We start from the raw sequence: 14,243 nt of genomic DNA on the forward strand, positions 1-14,243 counted from the left end.
TTATGCCAAATATCATCAAACGCCTTTGAAATGTCAAGAGCAACTGCTTATGTTTCACCAAACTTTTCCATTGAATTTGTCCTTAAATAGGTAACATAAGATAGAATATCACCAGTGAATCGACACTGATGGAATCCATACTGGCGATTGTTGATCAGACGGAAGGTTTCTAGGTAGTTTGAGTTGGTGGTTAATTGATTTTTCCATTAATTTAGAAAGAGTAGAAGTAATTGCAATGGGACGATAATTGTATGGGAGGGATTTGTCACCCTTTTTAGGAACTGGCTGGATATGAGCAAATTTCCAAGCAGAAAGAAAAACACCTTTTGGAATAAGAAAGTAAAAAAAGCAGCAAAGAATTAAGTTCAGGAGCATAGGTTTTGAGAACAAGTGGAGAAATACCATAAGGATCTGGAGCTTTCTTAGCATCAAGATTCATCAAAATCTGTCTGATATCCTTTTCATGGAAGACCACTGGAGGCATTGAATGGAGTGTGTTGGAAATGGTGGGAGGTGTTTTACCAAGATCATTAATACATGAGTTGGAAGAAAAATGGGATGCTAACAGGTCAGCTTTACCTTTGGCTGAAGTGACAACAGAACCATTTGGTTTTGAGAGAGAGATGATGGGAGCAAAGATGGGCAGAAGTTGCGGCTAATAGGTTTTGCAAGAGACCAGAATGCTCGGCTACCATTAGGGCAAGAAGCAAGTTTTCTACTCTTAGCCGGTTCAAAATCTAGTTTGGACTGATTAATAACTGCTTTACAATTGGTGCAAACTTTGGTGTAGGTAGAAAATGAAACTGAAGAGTTGGAAACAAGCCAATTATGATATGCAACATTCTTCTCTTGAATAGCCTTAGCACATTTATTGGAAAACCAAGGTTTAGATAAAGGACGAGATTTTAAAGTGGAGTGTGGGATAACGGATTCCATTCTGCAAGAATAATTTCACTGACACGATCTAACCAAACATTGACATCAGAAGTTTTGAAACAGTAGTCAGACCAAGGAAAAGAAGAAAAGAAATCTCGCAGGTGATCACATTTTTGCATTCTTGTAATGCCAAACAACAAGAGGTTGGGAATAGCCATGAGATAAAGGCTCCATTGGAGAAAAGAAATTCACCAAGTTGTGATCTGAGGTGCCTAAAGGACCACTCACTTCAACTGTATACTTAGAAGGTTGTTTGTGAGAAAAAGATCGAGCGTCTTGGCTGTATGGGTTAGGATTGTCCGGTATTCTTGTAGGTAAATGAATGATCCATGCAAGGTCATAGTAATTAGCATTAGTAGAGGCATATGATGCAAGAAAGCAAGCTTATTCAGCATCAGCCAAAAAGAAAAAAAAAAAAACCTCTCCCATTTCACCCCTCCGTTCGTTCGAAATACCTGTCCAGTTGAGCTTTAAATTTGTTTAGGCTATCAACTTCAACAACAAGTGATGGAAGTCGGTTCCACCAACCAACCACCCGCTGGACAAAGGCAAATTTCCGCACATCTATCCGACATCCGTCCTTCCTCAATTTGAATTTATGCCCTCTGAGGTGATTATTCTGAGAAAGATGAAGAATCCCATTGGCATTGAGCATGCTCAAACCATTCAAAGCCTTATACACCTCTATCAGATCACCTCGCCGGTGCCTAGTCTCCAGACTCTGTAATTTGCAAAACTTAAGCCTTTCTTCGTAAGAGCAACCCTTTGTTCCATTCACTAATCTTGTTGCCCTTCTCTGTACCCGTTCCAGCAGCTCTACATCCTTCTTGAAATGAGGCCTCCAGACCTGTATACAGTACTCAAGATGTGGCCTAACCATTGCCTTATACAAGGGAATAATCACCTCCTTATCCCTGCTAGAAAAATTCCTGTATATCATTGACAAGACACCATGAGCTACTCTTGCAGCTCGTCTGCACTGCTCAGAGAACTTCATATCTGCCTGCACAATTACCCCCAGGTCCTTTTCATTCTCCACCACTGTCAGTGTAGTACCGCAGAGTTGATACATTGCTCTGGGGTTACTGTTACCCATATGTAGTACTTTACATTTGTCAATGTTAAACTTCATTTGCCACCTCTCAGCCCATCTGTTCAACCTTTCCAGATCCTGTTGCAGCAGCATAGCGTCAGTAGTGTCCTTAACGACCCTGCCAACCTTTGTATCATCTGCAAACTTAGACATTAAACTTGATATCCCATCATCAATATCATTCATAAACACCGAAAACAACAATGGACCCAACACTGAACCTTGAGGAACTCCACTAATAACATTAGTCCACGTTGAGCAGTGTCCATTGATTACCACTCTCTGTCTTCTGCCACTCAACCATCCCCTTATCCATAGCAGCAATTTGCCTCCAATGGCACACTGCTCCAATTTGTGCAGCAGTCTTCCATGTGCAACAGTATCAAAAGCCTTTCTAAGATCCAAATATATAATATCAAAGTTATTCCCTGCATCCAGTTCTTTTGTGACTACATCATAGTATCCAATCAAATTGGTCAGGCAAGACCTGCCCTTAACAAAACCATGGTCTGCCTTGTTGCAAAAGCCTGAGCATTTCGACCAGCTGGGTCAGTGTGACTAGAAAATGGAAGCCAGCTGGAGTTGTGAACATTAAAATCACCAAGGAAAATTACCTCACTATTAGGAAAGTTGGACTGGAGAAAGTTAAGTTGCAAAGCATTAGTAGAGGCATATGATGCAAGAAAGCAAGCTTATGCAGTATTAGCCAAAAAAAAAAAAAAAACCCACTTCCATTTCACCTCTCCGTTTGTTCGAAATACCTGTCCAGTTGGGCCTTAAATTTATTTAGGCTATCAACTTCCACAATAAGGGATGGAAGTCTGTTCCACCAACCAATTACCTGCTGGTTAAAGGCAAATTTCCACACATCTGTCTTTTCTCAATCTGAATTTATGCCCTTTCAGGTGATTATTCTGAGCAAGAGGAAGAATCCCATCGGCATTGAGCATGCTCAAACAATTCAAGGCTTTATACACCTCTCTCAGATCACCTTGCTGGTGCCTAGTCTCCTGACACTAATTTGCAAACTTAAGCCCTTTCTTCGTAAGAGCAATCCTTTGTTCTATTCCCTAATCTTGTTGCCTTTCTCTGTACTTGTTCCAGCCGCTCTACATCCTTCTTGAAATGAGGCCTCCAGGCCTGTAAACAGTACTCAAGGTGTGGCCTGACCATTGCCTTATATAAGGGAATAATCACCTCCTTATCTCTGCTAGAAAAATTCCTGTATATCATTGACAAGACGCCATGAGCTACTCTTGCAGCCCATCTGCACTGCTCAGAGAGCTTCATATCTGCCAGCACAATTACCCCCAGGTTCCTTTCATTCTCTACCACTGTCAGTGTAGTACCACAGAGTTGATACGTTGCTCTGGGGTTGCTGTTTCCCATATATAGTACTTTACATTTGTCAATGTTAAGCTTCATTTGCCACCTCTCAGCCCATCTGCTCAACCTTTCCAGATCCTGTTGCAGCAGCATAGCGTCAGTAGTGGACGTTAAAAACTTGGACATTAAACCCGATATTACTTCATCAATATCATTGATAAATATACAAAACAACAATGGGCCCAACACTGAACCCTGGGGAACTCCACTAATAACATTTGTCCACAAAGAGCAGTGTCCATTGATTACCATTCTCTGTCTCCCACTCAACCATCCCTTTATCCATTGTAGCAACTTGCCCTTAATGCCATACCTTTCCGATTTGTGCAGCAGTCTTTCATGTGCAATAGTATGAAAAGCTAGCCTGAAATCCAAGTATATGATATCAAAATTATTTTTGGCAATCAGTTCCTTTGTGACCACATTCTATCAGATTGGTCAGACAAGACCTCCCTTTAACAAACCCATTCTGTGTCTTAACTATTACTGCAGTCTTGTCTAGATGATCCTGCAATGCTTCTTTAACTAGTGAGTCCATTATTTTTCCTAGAATACAAGTTAAATTAATCGGTCTGTAGTTATTTGTGTCACCTTTGGCACCCTTTTTGTGAATTGGTGATACATTTGCACCCCTCCATGGGGACCTTCCCTGAGTCCAAGGAAGCTCTCATAATTTTGGCTAAGGGATTGCTTACTTCCTTTGCTGCCTTCTTTAATATAACTGGATAGATCCTGTCCACCCCAGGTGCCTTCCTTATGTTTAACTTCAACAGAATACAAGAATAAAAGTTAAATTAACTGGTCTGTAGTTATTTGTGTCACCTTTGCCACCCTTTTTGTGAATTGGTGATACATTTGCACCCCTCCAGTCCATGGGGACCTTCCCTGAGTCCGAGGAAGCTCTCGTAATTTTGGCTAAGGGATTCCTTACTTCCTTTGCTGCCTTCTTTAATATAACTGGATAGATCCTGTCCACCCCAGGTGCCTATCTTATGTTTAACTTCAACAATTTCTTCTCCACTTTGCTCTCATTTATTACAAAATCACTTAGCTCCCTATTTGCGTTTGATAAACTTCTGGCACTCCCCTCATTGAATAACTCCTCATGTGTGAATGTAGATTCAAAAAAAAAAAAAAAAAAAACCTCATTCAGTTTGTCAGCTACCTGAGCATGATCATCAGTAGTCAACCCATCTATGTTAGGTGGTCCAATTTGATTCATCCCTTTACTTCTAGGGTTTACATAAGTAAATACTCTGCTGTTTTTCTTTGCATCCTTTGCCAAAGATTTCTCGTAATCTGCCTTTGCCTGCCTAACCTCCTTTGTGACTTGATTACAAACTAGTTTATATCTGACATAGGTTTCTGTTTCACCTGATACTTTATATGCATGCCATACATTTTTTTTCTTCTCTGCCACGAGCCTCATTAATTCATCTGACATCCATTTATGCCAAATCTTGAACTGTATTTCTTAGTTGGAATGAAAAGCCTAGTAGACTCCAAAATTAAGTCCCTGAAGGCTTCCCATTTAGAATTCAACGTTGATAACATCAGTTGATCCCACTGTACAGAATTTAATAACTGTCTGAGATCTCTGTAGTCACCTTTACAAAAGCAATAGCCCTTCTCTTTAGCCTTGATGGTAGTTACATCTTTAATTCCCACATCAGTACATTGTGATCACTGTCACCCAGTGGTTCTTTTATCTGCAAATTCTTAATGCATGAATAATCACTGCTGATAATCAGATCAAGAGTATTACTCCCTCTGGTTGCCTCTCAAACTGTAGAAAACAGTCATCTAATAAATCCACAAAAGTCTTGCTAGTGTGCGAGTGACCAATCCACAAGTTCAAGTCAATATCTGGAAAGTTAAAATCCCCCATTATAAGACATTCTCATTTACTGGACTGCTATTTTTCTGCACAATTGCTCATTATACTTATCAGATTGATTAGGCCTATGACACACTCTCATTTTTCCTTTCCCAGTGCTTATTTCACACCAAACACTCGTCACTGCATTGTCCACCAACTTCAATTGGATGCACTTCCTTAGATAGAAGCCTCCGTAGCCAGGTGGGCAGGAGCAGCAGTGCACAGCACACGCTTCTTGATTATACCAGGGTTCAAGCCTGTGACCACCAAATACGGAGGATGTGAAAAGGTCAGGGAATGACCACTGCATATCCCAGAGCAATATGGCCTTAGTTGCTAATGCTCCGAAAAACCAAATAAGAACAACAACGTTCTTAGATTTTTATGTTTCTTAACTAACAGCATAACCCCTCCTCCCTTCCTGTCCTGTCTATCCTTCCTGTACACATTGTACTCCCCAAATTCCAATTCTGCACTACTTATATCTGTGTGACACCATGTCTCTGATATCCTAACAATATCTGCCTCTGATGTCTTGATTAGCACTTCAAGCTCATCAAATTTATTAACTATACTTCTAGCATCAGTGTACATGCAAGTATACATGCACCTGTTCCTACCCTAACACAGCCTGTGTATTTACTTGTTCCACTATGTCTTTCAACAGTCCTGGAAATCTCCATTACCTTGCTTTCCAGGCTGCTGCTCATTCTAATTGAAGCAGTGCAAGAATTACTTTTGCCTCTGCCTGCGGCGACTATTAACCTTTTATTCTGTATCTCCCCCCACCCAAAGCTAGCAGTTTTCCGACTCGCCTAACACTGCCTTGATTTCATCAGCAAATATTCTTGTGCCCTTTCTATTAAGTGTACCCCATCCCTATAGAAGCAGTCTCTTCTGTCAACAAGCACAGACCAGGCTGAAAAAAATTCTACCCCTTTAGCCTTGAACAATCTCTCTAGCGCTGAATTGATTGCCAAGGCTCTCATCATATACTCCCTCCTATTGTGTCTGGGCAGAATTGCAGGCACTTACACATTCAGCCCTAACTCACAACTTTTTTGCAACATTGACCTGTACTTGTTGAGTAAATATGCAAATCTCTTACTCTTTATGTCATTACTTCCAACGTGTACAACAATATCACATTTTGTGCCCTTAAAAATATCTGCTCTACAACGTCATCATCTTTTGTCCCTGGCAAACATACCCTGGTTCCACCTATCTTTATTGCATAGTATATTCCCCGTCTCCCTGACAATAGTCACCAACAATAACTGGTTCCTTTGGGACCAGTGCATTCTGTCTTGGAGATTGCCTCTGTTTTGCCCGATGCACAGGAGTGAGCTCTGTCATTAAGCTGGGCAGTTGAGAGCTCATATTAATTTCTTCGAGGGCATTTACCCTACACCTCAAGCTATCAAAACTCCCATCAAAATGCTGAGTTGATGCCTAGCACACACATAGGCATCCTCCTTGGCTAGCTCATGTCTTGCTTTAGAAAGCTCGTCAAAAATTGGTTCACACCTGGTTGTTACCTCCTATATGCTGGGTGCCACATTTTAGGACTTGCGCACTGAGGTTGTACCCAGGGTTACTAATAGTTCCACCATTGTGAAGATGCAAGCAGAGGATTTTGTTGTTCCAGAGTGACAGAACTTGATGATGATGATGGTGTTGATGATGGTGTATCAGGCTTAATGTCCAAGTTTGCAGACGATACAAAGGTTGGCAGGGTTGTTAAGGACACTACTGATACTATGCTGCTGCAACAGGATCTGGAAAGGTTGAGCAGATGGGCTGAGAGGTGGCAAATGAAGTTTAACATTGACAAATGTAAAGTACTACATATGGGAAACAGTAACCCCAGATCAACGTATCAACTCTGTGGTACTACGCTGACAGTGGTAGAGAATGAAAAGGACCTGGGGGTAATTGTGCAGGCAGATATGAAGTTCTCTGAGCAGTGCAGACGAGCTGCAAGAGTAGCTCATGGTGTCTTGTCAATGATATACAGGAATTTTTCTAGCAGGGACAGGGATGTGATTATTCCCTTGTATAAGGCATTGGTCAGGCCACACCTTGAGTACTGTATACAGGTCTGGAGGCCTCATTTCAAGAAGGATGTAGAGCTGCTGGAACGAGTACAGAGAAGGGCAACAAGATTAGTGAATGGAACAAAGGGTTGCTCTTACGAAGAAAGGCTTAAGTTTTGCAAATTAGAGCCTGGAGACTAGGCATCGCCGAGGTGATCTGATAGAGGTGTACAAGGCTTTGAATGGCTTGAGCATGCTCAATGCCGATGGAATTCTTCCTCTTGCTCAGAATAATCACCTGAGAGGGCATAAATTCAAATTGAGGAAGGACGGATGTCGGATAGATGTGCGGAAATTCGCCTTTAGCCAGCGGGCAGTTGGTTTGTGGAATAGACTTCCATCGCTTGTTGTTGAAGTTGATAGCCTAAACAAATTTAAGGCTCAGCTGGACAGGTATTTCGAACGAATTGAGGGGTGAAATGGGAGTAGTGGTTGTTTTTTTTTTTTTTTTTTTTTTTTCTTTTATTTTGGCTGATGCTGAATAAGCTTGCTTTCTTGCATCATATGCCTCTACTAATGCTAATGCTAACTTCACCGAATTTCAGTCCACTTGACTCTCTGATATTCAAGTGTTACCTGAATATCAGTTCTGTCAGTAGACTAAAAGGGCTAGCCTGTCATACCTGAGAAGCCATCTGTCAGTCACAAGAGCATTAGTATGATTTTTTTCTTATATAAAATGTTATATTAATGCTAATATTACTACTACAGCAGGCCCCCGTTATAACGCGGTTCGCTTTACGCTGATTCGCTATAACGCTTTTCTTATATTATAACCCGTATCTGACTATAACGCTGTCACAGATCACTATAACGCTCTTTTACAGATTACATTTTTGACATATTAACGAAATCGTTTCATTTGATGGAGTCAATAGCTTGAAAATGAATAGCAAAACAGCATTAAAACGTTTCCCACGCCGACTTGAGACATTTTCCCACGCTCAGTAAAATTTTCTCGCACGCTAATTTAGTTTCAGTACAGTGACTTGTAACGTAGTTCCGCGATCAACATTTTAAAAAATGATCAAGTATATTGCTTGTAATATTTGCGTTATATGCATTTATCCGAAGTCTAGTCATCACTCAGTAGAGTATTAGACATCGTGCGTAACGGAAAGTTTACTTGAACATTGTATCGTAATTAATTCAACCAACGCAGTTACATTTTCGAAGAGCTAATAATGACTGATAGGAATGAAAAAGCAACAACGTCTGGGCGCAGTACGAAGACTATAAATGTAAGAAAAAGACCTGAATTTGAAAAGTAAATTAGACGTTTTGAAGCGAATCGATTCCGGTCAACGACAAACGGATGTGTGCCATAATTTAGGACTCGCAACTTGAACTGTAAGAACAATTATAAAAAAATAAAGAATTAATTTTTGCAGCGGGAAAGATAGCTGTTCCACTGCAAGCAACTAGGACTAAGCCGGCTATTAGAATTGAAATGGAAAGACTTTAATTTTATTGAAGATAATATTCCAATGCAGAATTCAGTTAAGTTAAATATTAAAAAGAGAGAGAAAGAGATTAGCCAATATGATGATCTGAAGAAAACTCGCCTAAAAAAAAAAATGTGGAACCATTTAAAACTGGTAAGGGCTGGTTGAATAGATTTAAAATCCAGGGAGAAGCCGCAAGTGCAGATCAAGGAGCCGAAACTTTCAAAAAAGAACTTTTGTTAAAATTATTGAAGAGGGGTATTATGTGTTATACTTCTCAACAAGTTTTTAACATAGCTGAAGCAGGACTTTTGTGGAAATGAATGCCTAAAAGAAGTTTCATATTGAAAGAAGAAAAAAACATGCCAGGTTTCAAAGCGGTGAAGGATCGGTTGACTTTATTGTTGGTTTTAACGCTGCGGGGGATTTAAAATTAATACCCCTTTTAGTTTACGAGGAAGAGGGCCAAAGTTCAACTCAAAATCCACACATTTTTCATGATTAAATTCATCAATTAAATTAAATTCATTATTTTAATTGGAATTTTAAATTTACTTTTGATACGCAAGTAGTTACCACATAATTATACGTATGCAATGCAGAATATTTTATATGTGCAAATATTTGAATATTAAATATTTTGACCAACATTTGTGCATCTTTTCATTACTGTTTATTATTCATTAGGAAATATCCTATGGCACTGACCGCAGCTCATAAATACATATGTTACCTTATGGGAAAGCGGCGCTCGCTTAGCGCAGATTCACTTAGCGCTCTGTTTTTCCGGAACGAATGATCAGCGTTAAGCGGGGGTCACCTGTATTTATATAACTTAAATTTTTTTTTTTTTTTTTTTATGAAACCTTAAATGCGAAAGGTATCAAAACTTTTATAGTACTTAGTACCATGCATGGGTTGAAGGAGGTGCGGAGGGCGGGAGGGGGATGCCAGAAACTTATCTGGAAACTAAACATAGCATTTCACTACTTCAAGCCACCAATAAGCAAGGTAGTGGTATTGTACTGGTTGATGAGTCATCTACCACCTAGTTAGTATTAGTAGTAGTAAGTTATATTATTAGTGTTATTTTATTAGTACCAGTAGTATCATACATGGGTTGTTGGAGGGGGGGGGAGATGCTGGAAACTTTGCCCTGGAGACTAGACATATAATAGGAATGTTATTATTAACCATATGGTGCAAGGAAGCCTGAGGCTTATGTTGCACCAGCCAAAAAAAAAAATAATATTTCTGAATTACAGACAGACAGAAGGGAATCGCCAAAAAAGAGAAGAATGATGATATCCAGCTCAGGACACTGGGTGTGCCAAACCCATACTCACCAGATGTGAGCCCCTGGGGTAATAGATTGTTAATAATTGGTAGATTTTTGTTCGTAATAAATGGAAAAAAAAAAAAAAAAAACTAAATCCAAATTAAACTATCACTGCTTAAATTTCTCAATCTTGGATGTTCAAAATGATGGAATCCATACTGGCAATTGTGAATCAGATGAAAATTCAAGATAGCATGAAAGTTAACAGATGGCTGGATATGAGCAAATTTTCACACAGTAGGTAAAACACCACTGGAACAGGAAAATGTAAAAAACCAACACAACACAGGTGTTAACTCAAGCAGAGGTTTTAAGAACAACTGGAGGAAAGCTATCAATGACCTATAAAATTCTTGGTGTCAATACCGTTTAGGATTCTGTAATGTTTTTTTCTGTTGGAAAATCAAACGTAGCATTGAATAAAATGTGTTTGGTAAATCACTGATAGATCACTAAAACTCATTTTCAACCATTTTAAACTTTGGTATAGGCAGAAAATAAAGCTGGTTATTTGGATACAAGCCAGTTGCAATATTTTAAGCTTTTTAAGCTACGAGCTTTTCAAGGTAAGCATATGCTTACCTCGAAAAGCTCGTAGCACATTTGTTAGAAAACCAAAGTTTAGATAAAGGTTTGGATGAAACGTTACGGTGGAATGAGAAATAAAGGATATCCCTAAAAGGATGAAATCTTTTTTCTAAACAAGGAAAAAGGAACAAAAATAATGCAGGAATCTCTTTGAAATCTCATTTCAAAATTTAAAATACAAGATAACAAATCTGTGAATGACCAAACACTTAGATGACCTAGAAGAGTTGTTGATGAGGAAAGGGGGTCACGTGTGTGACCCCCCTTTCCTGCAGGTTGCTGACCCCTGCCGTACAGAAATATTGCAATAAATCAGGTAAAGGAGTTGTGATCTATTTAAATTTTAGAATATTTGGACCAAATGTCAAATCAAAATGGTGTTATCATCCAAAATTGATGATCTCTGGATACTTATAATATCCTGGAGCCATTTTATTTAAATTGTGTATATTACTATGTATTCCTTGACTTTCTGCTTTTTTCCTTTTAGTAGCTGTATCTTATGTTATACTAATCTTCAAAGATTGTTGAATTTCATTATAGCCAATCTCTACTTAACTTTGACTATTCTTAAATATAATATGTGGTTTTCACTCCCATATTCACAATTAAATATGTCAATAAACTAATTATTTATATAGTTTATCTGTCAGGATAAGTCATTAAGAGACCAAAGTTATTATTTGTTCTAGGCCTCTTAATTCATTGGAGAGAAAACAATGTTCGCCGTCTGTAATAGATGTATTTCCAGAAAGAAATGAAATAGTTGTGAAGGAGAAAATTACAGACAAAGTTTTTAATAAGACATATTCATTTGACAAGGTTTTTGAAGCACACACAAAACAAGTAAGTTTCTTATTTTATTATTTTTTTTTTTGTAATTTACTGTTGTATGGTTTTAATGTTTATTTATTTTTGAGTTATTTTATTTTGGCTTATAATTCAGCTTTAGATTCTTTGTTTATCCTTGACTTTCATTAATGAGCCCCAAAAAAGAACGCCATTGCTCACTTGGTCTGACACACAATTTTTAGATTTTGTTGAATTAAACTGTTTTATTAATTAAATTTGTATAATTTATCTGGGTTTTGTTTGAAACTCTGAAATGAATGCATTTATCGTAATAGCAACCATCACTTCTGTTTTTTTTTGGTTTTTTTGTTTCTGATTTTCATAAATTTCATTGACGAAGGAATAGAAGGCATGATATCAAAATTTGCAGATGATGTGAAGGTTGGGAGAGCAATTAATGATCAGTGCTCCTTCAGATGACTTGGATAGGCTTTAAGGATGGTTGCTTGGGGATTTATTTGGTGCATCAGCATCTATGGCCATAGTGCGCCAGCTTTAAGGATGGTCAGAAAAGTGGCAGCTATGCTTTAATGCAGCAAAATTCAATGTCTTATCTTACACTTGGTGAATGGCAACCCCTAAATAACTTATTCACTTGGTGAATTGAATTAAAAACAGAAGAAAGGAATTGGGATTTGTATGGTTGGACAAAGTTTTATGAGCATTGGGATTTGTATGGTTGGACAAAGTTTTATGAGCAATGTAGATAGGCAGCAATTGAAGGCCCATGGTGCCCAATCTTTCCCTTGTAGAGATAGGTAGGTCATAATCTCGCTCTATAAGGCAATTGGAATACTATCACCAAGTAAAGGTCCCAAAGAAACAGGCAACCTGTTTGCTGAGATTTGTAAATGGGCACCTATATGAACAATGACTGAATATTATGCACTACAGAGCTTGGTAACCAGTAAAGTTGGGTAAATTTCATTCAGAATGATGAATAACGAATAAAAACAATGCTTTTATTTGTGAATAAGAAATAATTTAATCCATGAATAAGTTATGCAGTAAAAAGTTATTCATTATTAGAATACATTTTTATTTACTGAATAATGAGTAAAAAGTTATTCAAGAATAAAAATTTTTTCAATGAAAAAATTTGTGAAAAAAAAAAAATAGTCAAAAATAATTTTTGTAATTAAGGGTTTTAAAAAAAATTAGAATAATCAGAAAGGCAATTCTTGTAGTAGTAGTGGCATGTGATGCAAGAAAGCAAATGTATGAGCTTATGCAGCATCAGCCAAAAAAAAAATCACACCATTCCCTCCAAATGCCTGTCCAGTTCCTCCTTAAATTTATTCAACCTATCAACTTCCACAACGACAAATGGAAGTTTGTTCCAGCAATTAACCACCCGCTGGCTAAAGGCAAATTTCCGCACATCTGTCTTTTCTTAATTTGAATTTATGCCCCCTTAGGTTCGTAATCTGAACAAGTGGAAGGATCCCATCAGAATTCAGCGTACTGAACCCATTCAAGGCCTCATACACCTCAATCAGATCACCGCGCAGGTGCCTAGTCTCCAGCCACTGCAATTTGCAGAACTTAAGCCTCTCTTGATAAGAGGATCCCTTCATTCCCCTCACCAATCTTGTTGCCCTTCTCTGTACACGCTCAAGTAAATCTACATCCTTCCTAAAATGAGGCCTCCAGACCTGTACGCGGTACTCAAGGCGTGGCCTGACCATTGCCTTATACAGAGGGATAATCACCTCCTTTTCCCTGCTAGCAAAATTCCTATATATCATTGACAAAACCCCATGACCTGCCCTGCCAGCCTGTCTGCATTGCTCAGAAAACTTCATATCTGCCTGCCCAATTACTCCAAGGTCTTTTTCATTTTCTACCACCTTAAGTGTAGTACCACACAGTTGGTACGTTTCTCTGGGGTTACTTGTACCCATATGCAGTACTTTGCATTTGTCAAGGTTAAACTTCAGTTGCCACTTCTTAGCCCATCTGCCCAAATTATCTAGATTCTGTTGCAGTAGCACACTGCCATTACTGTCATTAACAACCCTGCCAACCTTTGTATCATCTGCAAACTTCGACACTAAGCCTGATATACCTTCATCAATATCATTGATAAATATACAAAACAACAGTGGATCCAACACCGAACCCTGTGGGACTCTACTAATAACATTAGTCCACGAAGAGCAGCACCCATTGATTACCACCCTCTGTCTTCTCCCACTTAACCATCCTTTTATCCATTGTAGCAACTTACTCTTAATACCATTCTGCTCCAATTTGTACAATAGTCTTCCATGTGCAACAATGTCCAAAAGTTTTCCTGAAATCCAAATATATGATATCAAAATTATTTTTTGCATCCAGTTTCTTTGTAACCACATAAGTGTCCTTCTAGATCCTTAGACCTGAATCCTACAGTCATACCTGGCATTGTTTGGAAGAGGAAAATTGTAACTTACCATCCTCTCTTAAGTGTGTTAAAAATCTTTTCCTCAAAGATTCAGTATGAAAATTATGTAACAGGGAGGTGTTAATGACCTTGTTATTCATGGTGTGAATCTGATTTCACGAGTTGATTATTTTTTCTTGAATGTCTACATTTGTTTTTGGTCAGTTTTTTTTATAGGTGTTGACACAAAGTAGTGGTGATTAA

At 38.5% G+C, this 14,243-nt stretch overlaps 1 protein-coding gene across 1 annotated transcript in view; it reads left to right on the forward strand.

The window, feature by feature from the left end:
* LOC150090420 (kinesin-like protein KIF11-B) overlaps positions 1-14,243 on the forward strand; it is a 336,901-nt gene that overhangs the window by 12,276 nt on the left and 310,382 nt on the right. Inside the window, exon 2 of the mRNA XM_090390308.1 lies at positions 11,455-11,608. Within this exon, the coding sequence (XP_090246434.1) occupies positions 11,455-11,608 (154 nt within the window). The remainder of the gene's footprint in view (positions 1-11,454; positions 11,609-14,243) is intronic.

The sequence above is a fragment of the Mastigoproctus giganteus genome, chromosome 2 (genome assembly GCF_048544385.1).
Source record: "Mastigoproctus giganteus isolate SK-2022 chromosome 2, ASM4854438v1, whole genome shotgun sequence".
Lineage (NCBI taxonomy): Eukaryota > Metazoa > Arthropoda > Arachnida > Uropygi > Thelyphonidae > Mastigoproctus > Mastigoproctus giganteus.